General features: G+C 46.0%; 1 protein-coding gene across 1 annotated transcript in view; it reads right to left on the bottom strand.

Annotated features, from left to right (window-relative positions):
* Positions 1 to 15,759, bottom strand: part of Klhl2 (kelch like family member 2) — a 113,091-nt gene that overhangs the window by 78,120 nt on the left and 19,212 nt on the right. Inside the window, exon 3 of the mRNA XM_076553833.1 lies at positions 7,827 to 7,933. Within this exon, the coding sequence (XP_076409948.1) occupies positions 7,827 to 7,933 (107 nt within the window). The remainder of the gene's footprint in view (positions 1 to 7,826; positions 7,934 to 15,759) is intronic.

The following is a 15,759-nucleotide window of genomic DNA, read 5'->3' as shown; positions in this document are numbered from 1 at the left end:
TCCCAGATCCACCCTGACCTCCCTACTTCCTGTCCTCTTTTCTTCTTTTCTTTGTTTTTTAACGTCATAACCCATGGACTCCACTTTATGCTGCCCATATACTTCTGGGTGCACACGAGGGCGCGCCCGTAAGGAAAACTGACTCTCCCTCCTCGGAATTCAGGCACGGCCCAGGGCTTCTCAGTGAGGGCTGAGGGCCCAGGAACCACTTCCCACCGTCTCAGAATGCTGACTGCCTTCGCCTGGTACAGATCTAGTGCAAGCGAGTACAGCGGCCGTGAGTTCCTGGGTGCACTGGTCCCGTTACACCCAGAAGACGCTGCTTTGTTCTGGTCCTCCGGACCTCTGGTTCTTACAGTCTACGCTTTGTTTTCTACACAGGTTAGGGGCGAGCACTTCACCGACAGTCTCTCCACTGCCCCTTCCAATCAGATTTTAGATAAACGCCTCCAGCAGTGAGCCTTGCTTCGTCTGCGGTGCCCCCGGGATTTGCAAAGCCCTACAGCGCTTGTGGCAATGTAAGTGTAAAGCCATGTACCTAGTTCCCAGATTTCAGCATGAGTTAGCTTAGATAAAAGCCTCAGACAAAACCAAATCTCTTAATTTATGTATACGACTAAAAAAAAAAAAATATATTTCTATGCCAGGCAGTTTTTACTATTATGTTTCTATAGAGGCTAAAATCACATTTTTCCCTGACATGTCATTTTTTAAAGATTATCTCCCCAGAAAATTCATCTGCTTCCAACAAAGTCAACCTCCATTATATACTGCTTTAAAAATGTCTTAATCTTTTTTTTTCAATCTTAATTTACAAAAAAAAAAAAGTATCAAAAATGAAAAGCTTGCCACCAAATGCATTAATAGATTAAAAATTCCAATCATCAAAGCACAGGGAAGGAGGAGAGGCAGGAAAGCGATTCACATCCGATCCTAGGTGTTCCACAGTATCTGTTACTGCCCTTTGCTACATTTATAGAGCATATGTTTAAACAGTGTAACTTTCTGAGATTTATGTTTGCTAAGGGATTTTATAAGCTATTACAGGCTGCCAAGATGGTTCAGTGGGTAAGATGCTTGCTGGTGACCTGAGCTGGATACCTAGAATGTACATGGAAGAAGAAGAGAACTGATTCCACACACATAGCATAGCACACATGGGTGCATACTAACACACTCACAGGCAGGTGCACTTCCTGCTCTTACAGAGACCTGGGCTCAGTTCCTAGCTCCGACATGGTAGCTCACAGCCAGCTGTAACGCCAGTTCCAGAGAATCCAACACCCTCTCCTGGGCCTCCATGGGCACCAGGCATGCATGTGATGCATATACCAATATGCAGGCAAGCACTTACACATAAAATAAGTCAATCTTCAGGAGCGGGGCGGGGGGGGGGGGGGAGGTGTCTATCTAATGATACTACAGAGCGCTTCCTCTATCACTTATAACTTTGCACACTCTCAATGGACCAAACTATATAAGATTATATAGCTTGGGAACTGTATTAAAATCCCCACACAGATGACTGTGCTAACCCCCTGAATGACAGTCACCTTGCCCTGCTTCCCCACCAATCCATCTGTCACTGAAGCCGGCAGGATGAACTCACCTTGGTTAGACCTACAGTTCACCCTCCCACCTCTTTACCTTCTCATCACCACATCACAGGGGCACTGTCATCTTTGGGAGATCTCTGTAGCACCTCCCACTTTTTTTTTTCCCCAATTGTACGTATGGGTCTGTGTAGGCGCTTGCACATAAGTACAGGTGTCCTAGGAGTCTTAGAGGATTTTTAGATTCCCTAGAGCTGGAGTTACAGACAGTCGTGTGTTACCCAACACAGATACTGGGGACTAAACTCAACAACTATCCAATGCTTCTTATCCTTTCTCTGGTGCTAACTTGACACAGAGGACCACTATGTTCAAAACTGGTCCATTGCTCCTTGACCAAGGGTGCAAACCCTTCCATAGCCAGCCTCTAATTCACTACCTAACCTCACACACTCTCTCTCACTTCCAGACATAAGATATGCTAGTAGGGAACTATTTATAGTTTTCCACACTGACCAAATAATACCTTGATACCTGAGCTGAACTTTGTCCAACTGGGCTCCAAACCCCTATTCTGGGCTCTGCACCCCTATTTGCACACATTCTTCAGGTTTTCAGTGGCACCTCTCCAAGATGCATCACCTGCTGGCAGCCCACAGCTAGGTTGGGCTCTCACCCTAGAGAGAGTTGGGTACCTCATGCATGCCCACTCTGCCATCAACAACTCTGTCCCTGGTTCTCTTGGGCTTCCTAAGGGCACAGATGAAGGCCCTCTTAGTCCTACCCTCCACAACGCCTGATAAAAATCCAACACCGTTGCATGAATTAAATGACAAAAAAATAACTAAATGACAAAAAAAAAAAAGCATGCCAACTAAAAACAAAGCATATTTACACAGCATAAAAAGGTTTATGTTTATCTTGGTCATGAGTTCTGCGAAGGACTTCAGTCAACCAGCACTTACTAAGCACCCACTCTACACGGCAAGCTGGATTAAGTAAATCCATCAGCAAGTAACTCACCTTTTTGACTTTTTAAAAAATGGTGTCATCCAAGTTGTCAAACTAAATATGTTTCCATCCAGAACCTTCAACCAGTACTCTCTTGGCCCTGCACTAATAGGTAGCTTCATTTATCTGTTCTGGATGAGGTAAATTCAAAGTGAATGGAGGGCTGGAGAGAGGTTAGGAGCCTACACACACTGGCTTTGCAAAGGACTTGGAATACCGCTCCCAACATCCATGATGGTAACTGTCTATAACTTCAGTTCCAGGGGATCCAATGCCCCCATTCTGGCCTCCATGGGCACTGGACTCATGTGCATAAGCCCACACATAAATACATATAACTAAAAACAAAAATGAAGCTTACGAGTGTGAAACCACCTTTCCTGATACGTGCAGCTACCACCCTGCGTCAAAGCAGCCTCTCTTTAAAACAAATGGAGACCATCACAGAAAACCCCAACTAGACACAATGCGGAGATCAACGGATCACGAGGAGCCAGGCCCCAACAGATGCATCTACACCATAGCTCCTCCATCTACGGTTCAGAGAGCATAGCGGAAGAGCCAGAATACCCAGAAGTCTGCTGTGAAAAAGTCTCCCCCAGGAATGGCTGCAGGAACAAGGTCAGGACAATAGCAACACCAACGGGCAGGTTAACACGGAAGTGAGAAATTTCTGTGGGACCCCAGACAAGAACAAAAGATGAGTGACTGCTGAGAGAAGGAGAGTTAGCCTCTCCCGGGGATGAGGCCCCTTACTGGTTGGTCAATGCAGAGTGGCCAGCCCTGAAACATGAGGAGAGTTCGAAACAAAGTACCTGGGAGGGGGTGGACGGAGGAAACGGGGGGGGGGGGATGATATAACTCTATTTCAATTAAAAATATATTTTAAAAAAATAAATGAAAATACAAAAAGAAAAAGGTGAATAGGTTTAAGATAAACTCTATAATCCACTACAGAAAAAGAAGTCCATTATTCTAATTTCAATTTATTTATAATTAAGGAGCACTTGAAAAACAAAAACGTAACACTGAAGCTGACTATTCTGGCACCCTAAAAAAAAAAAAAAAAATCAATGACAAAAAAGAAATTAAGAGCAAGCTGAAAAATGACATTTAATTGAGGAGTTCCATCCCTCTTCAAGTTCTGCTTGACAATAATCATCACTGACTTCAAATCACCCTTAATTTGGGCTACAATGACGCTGCCAGCAATGTCGGCCTGGCAAGGTGACTCCAGAGGCCACACCAGTCACTCACTGCAGCGGTCATGGAACAACACTTTGCCCTCGTTCTTCAGGACGTGTGGCAAAGACGTATTCGCTTCTAAAAGAGCAGAGACAGGAGACAATGTCCCTCCTTCTACAAGGGAAGCTGGTTCCACTCTTGTAGACATCCTGTATCCCGGAAGACCAGCCTGGAGGTATGCAGTGATGGTACCAGGGACAGAGACAGGAGGAAGCCGGTTCCTCACAGAGTTCTCAGGCTGCAGCTGAGCTGTGCCCGGTGCCCGGCCCGCTCCTTACTATCTGGCCCAGCTCGAGTGGCATCTTCTGTCACTGGAAGCCCCGGGCATTCTAACTCAGGCTCTTCGCCTACAGCATCCTATTTCATTTCTTCAAAGCAGCCAGGGACAGCAGAGCGCTCTCTTTCCTAACAAGTTTATCCACTTCCTAACCTAGCCTCCTCTCCCACTGGAATCATGAGAATAGGAACTCACCTACTTTATTCATCTCCACAGCCCTCAAAGCCCAGGACAATATCCAGCAATGGAAGATGCTCCATTTCTTGATTCATGGAAGTATGACTCTTAGGCAAATAGAGCCATGCATATAACTTTCAAGATTTACATTATTTAATCACGCAACTAATAATCTATGTTTACCTTTTAAAATTTTTTTTGCTAATTTATATTTACTATGGTACAGGAAGTTGTCTGAAAGTACATACTCCTGATGGGTGGTGGTGGTGCAGACCTTTAATCCTGACACTCAGGAGGCAGAGATGGGCAGATCTCTGTGAGTTCCAGGCCAGTCTAGTCTACAGTGTGAGTTCCAGGACAGCTAAGGCTATACAAAGAAACCCTGTCTCGAAAAACAAACAAACAAACAAAAGTACACACTATTCAGTATTTCTGGCTTAGAATTTAAGAATTTTAACCTGCAGGGCTGGAGAGATGGGTCAGTAGTTAGGAACACTTGCTAACTTGCCAGAGGACCCGGGTTCAAGTTCTCACACCAACATCAGGCAGTTCACAACAGCCTCTACCTCTAGCTTTAGGTGGATCCAACACTCGTGACCTCTGACTTCTGACCTCCGAGGGTAGCTGCACTCAAGTGCGCACACACACACACACACACACACACACACACACACATATACAAATCCTTTTAAAAAGAGAATTTTTAACCTGTATCACCAAATGAAACTAAATGTGTTTGTCAAATGAAAGTGTTTTAAAGACTGCATTTCTAACAAACAGTCTAAAAACACAAGAACCCAATTTGCTCCGTTCTTTCTCAAGTCATAGTTAACCACCTGGCCTGGCTGTAAATATTCCCGGGCTTCACAAGACAAAAACCTGCAACTACGCCGTGGAATTCTTTATCACCTTCTTTCTCTATTCAATACCTGTAACTACGAGGAGTAGGAGAATTCTTTTTTATATCATATACTGCGAATGTAATTCTCACCTACAGTTTACAGCAGATTAAAAATAAGGGCTGGACTGGAGCGGCGGCTCAGTGAGGAAGAGAGCTCACTGCTTTTGTACAGGACCAGATTCGGGTCCCAGCACCCAAGTCAGGGAGTTCACAGTCACCCCGAACTCCAGTTCCAGAGGATGTCAGCTGCTCTTCTGGCCGCTGCAAGCTCCTACACACATACGGTGTACAGAAACTCACACAGGCTCACACACATGCATGGACATAAAAGCTAAGCAAATATAATTTTTTTTCCCTCAAGACACAGTCTTACTATGAGGGTCATTCCATCGCAAACTTCTAGACATAGACTCTCATGTAGCTGGAACTACAGGTCTATGCTACTGGGCATCCTGGTTGCTAAGTTAATAAATACATTTTTTTTAACTCTACAGAGAATAAAAAAAAAATCTATCAAAGAAAATGTCTATGGATCCTCAGCTACATGGTGAGTTCAAAGCCAGATTGTGCTATGTGAGACATAGTCTTGAGGGGAGGGAGGGAGGGAGGGAGGGAGGGAGGGAGGGAGGGAGGGAGGAGGGCTGGCCACACAGAGGGCACACAGGTCTTTACTGCAACACTGCCAGACCAGCATTCCAGAGGAGGACTCTCATAAGCCAAGACTCTCTCCAGAATGGCATCCGCGATAGTAAATAGGACACAAGCCAGGAGACCACAGTGAAAGTCGGCACATGGAAATGTGCCCACCCTTACCTCGTTAGTATTCACGTTTCACAGCCCTGACTGACAGCGCCCTCCAACACTTCCCTGACTTGGCTCACAGCCCATCTGCTATCTGTCCTTCCTCCATTCCCGACGAGTAAGCTACTCAGGGAGAACAAAGCAACAGGACTCTGGTCTCCTCCACTGCTGAGACACACGGTGTGCGTCCCTCTACCTGGCCCATGTTCACCTGGGAAAGTCCGCTGCAGTCACAGGAAATGTCGTCTCAATGCTGGCCCACCATCTGGATCACTGGGCAGCACCCCGTTTCTACATTTAAATCAAGCTCCTCTCATGGCCCCAGTTACACTATTCGTGTCCTTCTTGAAGAACCTGGCAAGACGTCAGGCACAGGAGATACTCAAGAGTCTCTAAACTATGAACATCCCCCCCCCCACCCTCTCCACTGCCCACACCCCAGGACAGGGTCTCTCGACATAGCCTTGACTATTCTAGAACTTGCCACATAGACCAGGTTGGCCTGGAAGGTGCAGAGATCCACCTGCCTCGGACGGCTGGGATTAAAGGTGTGCACAACTTTATCTGTTTATCTTCTGACATACCTACTGTGAACCTTCTACTTGGGGCACCAAGACACTAAGACTGAACTCACCAATCAGATAACTTATTTCTTTGTACAATGTTACACTTAAGTTTCCCCTGGTCAGTTTTTGAGGTTTGGGTTACTTGTGGTCAACCATATTAAATGGAAAGTTCTAGAAATGAAGTTCATAAGTTTTAAACTAGACACTGTTCTCAGAGGCATCCTGATTTTGTCACACCTGGGGCATGAATCATCTCTCTATTCAGCAAAGCCACACAGTACAGGCTACCCATCAGTCACTCGTAGCTAGCTGGAGTATCAATCGACTACCACAGTATCGCAGGGCTTATGTCCAGGTCACTCATATTTTATTGAATAATACCTCCAAAACACAAAAATAATAACTAACCCTGACTATCTTATAAGAGCATGTTTTCATTAACCCAATTTACTCTTAGTCAGTGTTGTTACTCTTTAATTTGCCAAATTTATAAGCTAAACTTTACAGGTACACATGTATATAAAAATATTCAGTTTACATAAGGTTTGGACCTATGCACGATTTTAGGTGTCCTTTGTAGGAGAACTGCCTATTACCCACCCCACTCCCCTTCTCCTCCCCTCCTCTTCCTTTACATCTGGCTGTGCTGAGGACTGAACCCAGGGTCTCTAGACACTAGAGAAGTGCTGTACCCCTGAGCTCCAACCCCAGCTCTATGCTGCTTTTTGTTTTGTTTTTAATGAGGCTTCAAGCATACCCGGCATGCATTAGTTCTTTTCCAAAAGAGCTAGCAGCATTCTCGGCATGTTTATACATGCCAAAGTAAAACCTAAGCTTGTGGATACACCAGCCTTTTTCTCAGATTTCCAAAATAAGTGATTAAGACAACACTTTAGTTTACTATGAATAGTGGGTAAGGCAAATGTGAAAACCATTTGGAAATATAAAATAGTAAAAAAGCCTTTCCTTTAGCGCGCGCGCACACACACACACACACACCCACACCCACACCCACACACACCAATAATAATTTAAGGGCCCCAAATGCTGCTGTAATGGCAGGAAGGCAAATGGAGGGAATATACATCAATGTAAGCCTGCAGCGGCAAGGCCGGGCACACACACGACTAATCACAGTATGGACGTGTTGACGGACGGGGAGAGGGATTCACAGTGGACTGAGGCACTTCCTTTGTGAGTCCTCATTTCATAAAACCCAAAGGCCGAAAACAAAGGTCAGCACAGAAAGGCCTCGGGCCCGAGTACACGCGTTCAAAAACCCCAGCATCCCGTACCTGTAAACATGGCGTGGAAGTAAGGGCTGCAGGCCGCCAGCACCACTCTGTGAGCAGGGATTTCCATGTCCTCCGCCACAATCGTGACATCGCACAGCAGGTTCTGACTGTTCCGGGGAGAAAGAGAAAATGTAAATGCCTCCAACGATAAAATCAGTCAGTATTCTATACGAAACTGTCGCTGTAAAAAAAAAAAAAAATTTTAGGTCTTGTCTAGGTTAAGGAAATCTCTTCCCTTCTAACAGAATCCTTAAACAGAAGGGCACAGAAAACAGGATGCTAAATAAAAAATAATAAAAAAAAAAGGCCACTGTGCCAGGGCCTGTCCTTATTACAGAGCTCTGTCTAAACTTGATTACTGATTCCTCACCCTACAGGGACTTGGGCAGGAAGACCAGCATGGCTCTTTTAACAAGACACAGCTCAGTGAGAACAGGGTCAGTAGAGACGCATGAGGAGGAGGACGAGCAACCTGAGCCCAATGCACCCCTCCTGCCAAATTAAACAAGATATTGGACATGACCCGGGGTCCCCATACAAAGGTGAAATTATCTTCAATTACACTGGCTGTTTATAAAGCATTTGGGCATGCAAAGCTTAACCTGGACCACCATACAATGTATTAGTACTCATGGCCAAACTGTATTACCAGTAACAAATCTGAAAAGCATTTTGTAGCCTTAAAACAAACCATTCTTCAGCTACCATAATTATACTTACATTTCTAAAACAGCCACTTAAATACCCTTTAAAATGTGTGGTGAGCGGGTTTCAGGTGCTTACATGATACTACATTCTCTGGGTAATTTTTTAAAAAGTTACTAAGCTGGGGGTGGGGGGTTGGGGGGATGGGGGTGGGGGGGTTGGCGCATGCCTGTGATCCCAGCAATCAGGATGCAGAGGCAGGCAGATCTCTGTGAGTTCGAAGCCAGCCAAGTCTACAAAGTGAGTTCTGGGACAGCCAGGGCTTTTACACAGAGAAACACTGTCTCATAAAACAAAACAAAACAAAAACTAAACAAACAAAAGTTACTGACAGTTATTTGAGAGCCAGCAGGAGGGATTCAAAGCCCGAACCCATCTTGTTGGCATGCATCTTGTGAAAGTCAGGAACAGACGTGGTACAGGCATACACCCTACCCACAAATACGTGAGCAATCAACTCGTGTCTGTATGAAGTACACAGGTCTCTGGCTCTCAAGGCCTCTGCCTCTCTCCGTCAAGGGGAGCCTACTGTTAATTTCCTGTCGGCTCACGAGCCGCATGTTCTTAGAAGCTTAAGCAAATCCTTGCCACTTTCCACTTGCTTAGGAACTAGCTCCCGCGGACTCTCACCAAAACTTCTTGGGAAGTGTGTCGTGCCTTATTCTCTCTTTCGTTGAGGAGAAACGACGAGAAAAAGGAGCAACCCAGCTCCAGATATGTCAGCGTTCCATGCCCTAATACATACTTCAGGAGCCTGCTGTGCCATTTGGACTAAAGGGTGGCTTGTGGGCGGCGCTGACTTTAGGGCTCACGACACCGAAGGAGGCATCGGGAAATTCTCATCTGAGAGTCATTCAAGGCACTCATTTGCAATTCCCCTGATCGGGTAGACGACAATGACAAAATCTACCACCAGCACGGACAATTAACACCACTCTGTATTCTGACTGCCAGTGCTCACAGGTAAACCAGTAGGAAAAGAGCAGAGGCCTGAGGAAGACCTTCTCCTGCACGGGCCTTCACTTCAGTCAGCGAGGTAGTCGGCATTCAGATTCCCCAAGATGTACAGTTGAGGGAACCAAGGTGAAAAGTGAATAAATAGCCCAGGCTAGGGATATAGCTCAGGGATAAAGGACTACATCTATGTATGAGAGCTAGGGTCTATCCTCAGCACCACAGACACACAGGCCTACAGCCTACAGCCTCCTCCCCATCCCACCCCCCAGAACTGACATCAATATTCAAACCTACAGAGGCTGAGTCCAGCACCTCCTCTCCAAACAATCACCTAAGGAGGGTACTTACAAGAATTCTTAAAGCTTGAACAAAACAAACTGGTCTTGAACTCTTATATAGCCCAGGCTGGAACCAAAATCACTCTATAACCCGGGCTAGCCTTGAACTCTTAATGATTCTGCTTTGGCTTCCTGAGTGCAAGATTGCTGTGGGATGGTCTGTATGTCAAATTGCTCTGATTGGTCAATAAATAAAACACTGATTGGCCAGTGGCCAGGCAGGAAGTATAGGCGGGACTAACAGAAAGAACTGAGAGAACAGGAAGGCGGAGGTAGTCACTGCCAGCCACCACCATGACAAGCCTCATGTGAAGACACCGGTAAGCCACAAGCCACGTGGCAAGGTATAGATTTATAGAAATGGATTAATTTAAGCTATAAGAACAGTTAGCAAGAAGCCTGCCATGGCCATACAGTTTGTAAGCAATATAAGTCTCTGTGTGCTTACTTGGTTGGGTCTGAGCTGCTGCGGGACTGGTGGGTGACAAAGATTTGTCCTGACTGTGGGCCAGGCAGGACCAGAAGAACTCTAGCTACACAAGGTTATAGATGTACATCACCACACCCTAGTCAAGAAGTTATTAAGTGTTACATACCGCCGATAAAAGGCTCAGCTGGACCATCTCTACAAATATTTACAAGAAAATCAAAGTTTATACACTCACTCAGCAAAGTACTTCAAGACCATCTCTGCCCTTAAGGCAACCAGCAAAAGAACAGGCTTTACCAGAGTGGATACCACAAGGATACCACGGGAAGCTGAGCGTGGTAGCTTACACCTGTAATCCCAACACTCAAGAAGGTGAGGCTGGAGGATGACAAGTTCCAGACCAGCCTCTTGGGCAATACAGTGAGCCTACCTATAAACAAACAACAAGAGTTAGCTCCATCAGAAGGGAGCAAGTCAATCCTAACATAAAAACACTATGAGTCATGGAAAGATTACCCTCAGCAAAGGACAATGGGGAACTGTGGCCCAAGAATGGGCAGAAGGATGGATAGGAGTGAGGGTCTGGGGGTGGGGGGGTCAGCGGGGTAACCGAGTCTCCTCATAGGGGCCAACCTGGCTTTTCTACAGTGAGCAAGAAATCGGACTCCAGTCAAACCCAGGCCGAGGGCATCCTGTTTTCCTTGTGTCAGCAATCTCTCCTACTGCTCCCCTTTAAAGATGGATCTTAAGTAGCACTACACCCGAATACCTCAAAAATCACATCATGAATTACGCTTGGCTTCAATTACAATTACTCATTGATCCAAACCTGCCAGCATAACACCTGCTGGTTGTCGTATAATGAGCTTGGCCTCACTGGCTTATTAGTTGATGTCAGTTAACTAATAAGGCTGAAACATTAACCCAATATCACACAGGCACACCCTGGGTGAGGTTGTGGGAAGTCTTTGGGCCACATTAGAAATCGTGGGCATGCTTGCTTTTAGACCTCTGTTTTTCATCCTTTTGTGTCAAGGAACAACATAGTTTAAAACCAGGACCTGACCAACCTTTTCATCAGTATGGTTGAGTGTGCACTAAAGACACATCAGCACTCACAGCTGATCACCTCTTCCTCCTTTTTTCCATTGTCATTATTTGTGTGTGCATGTGCATAAGCATATACCTCATGTGTGTGCATGTGTCTGATTGTATGTCTCGTGTGTTCATGTGTGTGTGTGTGTGTGTCTGTCTGTCTGTCTGTCTGTCTGTCTGTCGTCTGTGTGAATGTATGCCTCCTGGGTATATGTGTGCTCATGTGTGTATACGTATCTGTGTGTGTAGATTCCACGGGTGTGCAGGTGCCCATGGAGGCCAGAAGAAGGTGTCAGATCCCCTGGAACTGGAGTTAGAGCAGTGGTGAGCTGCCTGTGTGGGTACAGGACCCACAGGGCTCTTCGGCAAGCCCTGCAAACACTCTTAATGCCGAGCCAGCCATCTCTCCGGCCCCAACGCCCCCAACTCTTCCCACAGGTGCTTTCTTACAAGCTGAACGGCTTGGGCATACAGAGAGCTGAGAATGGGAAGTCTGGCGATAAAAATAAGACATTTTTAGTGGCTCATGCTCTGTCTCTTAGACTTCCCGGCTTATGTCCCTATTATTTGAAATCTAATAAGAAAATGGACTGCAGATAGAAAAGGACTTCAAAATAATGAAATAAAATTGTTATTGACCATAAACTGCATCCATTCGTCCCTCGGCCACTCCAGTGGTGCTGTCTAGATGCCACGGGCTGTCAGCTTATCACCAGAAAGACCGTGTCGTGACAGCCAGGACTTTACAGGTGAGTGGGGAGGCACACAAGGAAATAGATCGTGATAAAAAACAAAAACCAAAACCCGCATGGTGACTCACACCTGTAACACCAGCACCTGGGAGGTGGAGGCAGGAGGATTTCAAGGTCAGTGAAAGGCCAGTACTACCAGACCTTGCTTCAAAATATAAGAGATACACAGAGACTCAGGGAGGCTATGACAAAGAGAAAGCCAGTGGTGTCTAGGAAGAAAGAGGCCAAACCCCAACTATGAAAACACTTCCGAAAACAAGTCAAAGCCGGAAAGGGACGATGGAGATTAGAGATCTCATGTAAAATGCAAAGGACGCTGGGGAGGGGGGAATTTAATCATCTAAATCAGTGGTTTTCAACCTGTGCGTCAAAACCCCACAGGGGTGGAATAGCAGATATTTATATTATGATTCATAACAGCAGCAAAATTATAGCTATGAAGTAGCAACAGAAATAATTTTATGGTTGGGGGTCACCACACCATGAGGAACTGTATTAAATAAGGGTCACATAGGAATGTTGAGAACCACTGCTCTAAATGAAACAATGTCATAAAAATTGGTCTTTCGCCGGGCGGTGGTGGCGCACGCCTTTAATCCCAGCACTTGGGAGGCAGAGCCAGGTGGATCTCTGTGAGTTTGAGGCCAGCCTGGGCTACCAAGTGAGCTCCAGGAAAAGCAAAAAACTACACAGAGAGACCCTGTCTCGAAAAACCAAAAAAAAAAAAAATTGGTCTTTCTTGGGAAAGGGAAAAAAAGAACTTTAAAAATGATGAAGCCTGCCTGAATACATTAAGACATCGTTTGGTTCTGTGATATAAAATGAATTAATTCCTAGGAGCAGGAAACCTATTGCTGCTTTTAAAATGCGGTGTGTCTTAAAGTACCATCCGACTGGGAGATATCAAAAATAATTAGCTGTCATATGAAAAAAAATTACTTGTGACTGGAAGCAGGAGCAGCAGGAAAGGGACAGGAGTCTGTCCCTCCCCCCCCCCCCAGGTACCAGGGAAAGTCTGGAGGCACCGCCTGCCACGTGGAGCAAGTCAGAATGACTCCTGAGACGCCAGGCTGGTGAGAGAAGCTATCAGCCAGAATCCATGCCTGCCCAAGTCTGGGGAGCTTAAGCACCAGAGAGCAGGGTCAGGCGTCAGAGAAGCAAGAGCACAGGGCTTCTAAGAAAGAGGCACAGGGAAAAAAGCCAAGGAAATTAAAAATTGGTCAGGAAGGGAAGCAGAGGGTGGGCCCAGGGGTGAGGAGGTGGTCCTGATCAGTACAGGGTCCCGTGATCCACTGTTGGCTACTGGGAACTGGGGAGGTGGAATAGGGAGGTGAGCTGTTCGTGTATGCCTACCTATGTGGGTACAATTGTGTGCATCAGGTGTGTGTGTGTGTGTGTGTGTGTGTGCGCGCGCGCGTGCGCTTGCATCCCCATCTGTGTGTTTGTATGTATGTGTGCAGGCCAGAGGGCAGCCTCAGGTATCATTCTGGTACCATACGCATTGGTTTGGGGAGAAGATGGATCTCTCACTGGCCTGGAGCTCATCAAGGCTGGCTAGCCAGTGAGCCCTAAAGACCCACCGGTCTACACCTCCCCAGCACTGAGATCACAAGCACACACCCCTAGGCTGGCTTCTTTATATGGGCTATGGGGATCAGACTCCACCCTCAGCACTCAGCTGACTGAACTATTTCCCCAGCCTCGGAGTTCTACCAGGGAACTTAGAGGAAATCTGGTTATCGCCAATGAAACGGTTTAGAACCTACATTAAACTGGTTGTGGGTCCCAGAATAAAAAAAAAAAAGCCTCGAGTTCAACCAGGGAACTTAGAGGAAATCTGGTTGTCCCCAATGCAACGGTTTAGAACCTACATTAAACTGGTTGTGGGTCCCAGAATAGGAAAAAAAAAATCTATCATTATTTTCAGATAGACTTCAGACAGTGAAAAATTAGCAAAATCGCAATGAGACCCTGGTCAGAGTCCCCAAGGATTTTAATTAGTCAGATTTAACCAAATCTAAGATTGACAACGTCCGTTAGTGGACAAGGCAGATACACTCTGGCTAAAATGTCAGTGATCTCAAAGAACAAGCGAGCACGTATAACATATGTCACCATTACCTCCCCTTTTCTTCTTAAAGCCATGCCGGCAGGGGACATCTGCGAATTCCTGTTAGAGCTAAACTTAAGAAAAAGGTAGGTCCTGGGCTTGACAAGACTCAGCGGTGTGCTAAAAGCTCAGGGAGTGTTCAAGCCCTCAGGAGATTTACACCTCCTGAGACTTTCAAACACACAGGGAGAGGCCGCAGTCCAGCAGGGAACTTAGAGGACAGCCAGTCACAGCCAACGATTTAGAACCCGCTTTAAACTAGTTACGGGTCCCAGAATAGACAATCTGTCACTCCTTTCCGACAGACTTCGGACAGTGAAAACTTAGCACAGCCACAAAGAGACCCTGGGGAAGGCATGAACTCCGTGTCTGTAGGGAAGGGACGTCTTCAGATTCTGGTCACTCGTAAGGAGAAGATGATTTATTTCTGGATGAAGTAAAAGCAAACACTAGAGAAAGGACAAGCAAGGGAAAGGTGAAGAGCAGAGGAGGCGACTGCCTCTCCCTGCCTCTCGAGGGGAAACAGCAAACCAGGAGACGGGGAGTCTGGAGCATGTGGGTGAGACTTGCTACAGGTAGAGCCTGCAGAACACGGGCAGTGTGGTAGGTAATTCATGCCCCGTGGGCTTCCAGCACCTCAGAGAGGGAGCAAAGAAAGAAGGTTGTTTTAGTGAAGTCATTTCCAACTGTCCGTTCTTCACATTCTAGAAGAGTTTAATGATCCTCTCCCTGCTCAATAAAGCCCATTAAAAAGAAATCAACCACCCGGGCTTACGAGACCCTACAGAATACTGCTGGTTAATTCTGCCCGGACTCCAGGCTGTCTCTTAATCTTTCTTACATAAATACATCAGGAAGAACTGAAGGGCTTCCTGACTGCTCTGTCCTTCAAGACAGATCTTGTATTCCACCGTCGTGTGCAGAACCAAAAGGTCCTGAGAACATCCTACCATATAAAAAAATACTAGGACAGAAATAGTCACAGCCTTTAGGATTTTTCTAAAAATCTCGTTACAAATACTGAGAGAAAGGCAGCCTCGCTTGAGTTCACTGTTCAATCCACTTGCCTTGGCCTCCAAGTAACGAAGTACGAACAACCACATAGGAATTGCCCCAGTTCGATTGTTCGAAGGTGCAACACAGATAACAGACTCCTAGGAGGAAGTTGGGTTCATGCTGTGTCAATCCTGGGGTACAGTGGGGGGAGGGGAGTGATAATCATTCCTTTAGGAGAAAGATTCCAGTTCTCCGTTTGTGTTCCACAGCATAAAAAGCACTACTACTGGGGAATAACCACGTATGTAGGGATTGTGTTAAGACATGGAGGTGAAATCACAGTTTATCCTTACGGAACACTTTTGGCCCCTAAATATAATTTAAGGGTCAAAATTGTACTCCTTGTACATAAAACTAAGAGACTACCTGCCCACTGCCCACACCCCGGTAAGAATCACTGCAAATTTTGTAAGCTCAGGTAGAGTCAGATATCCTAGAAATAAACTGTGCGTCTTTAATTTCTTTTAAAGATAAAATGCTGCCCTTTTTA

The sequence above is a fragment of the Peromyscus maniculatus genome, chromosome 17 (assembly GCF_049852395.1).
Source record: "Peromyscus maniculatus bairdii isolate BWxNUB_F1_BW_parent chromosome 17, HU_Pman_BW_mat_3.1, whole genome shotgun sequence".
NCBI lineage: Eukaryota > Metazoa > Chordata > Mammalia > Rodentia > Cricetidae > Peromyscus > Peromyscus maniculatus.
This window is presented reverse-complemented; position numbering and strand designations above follow the sequence as displayed.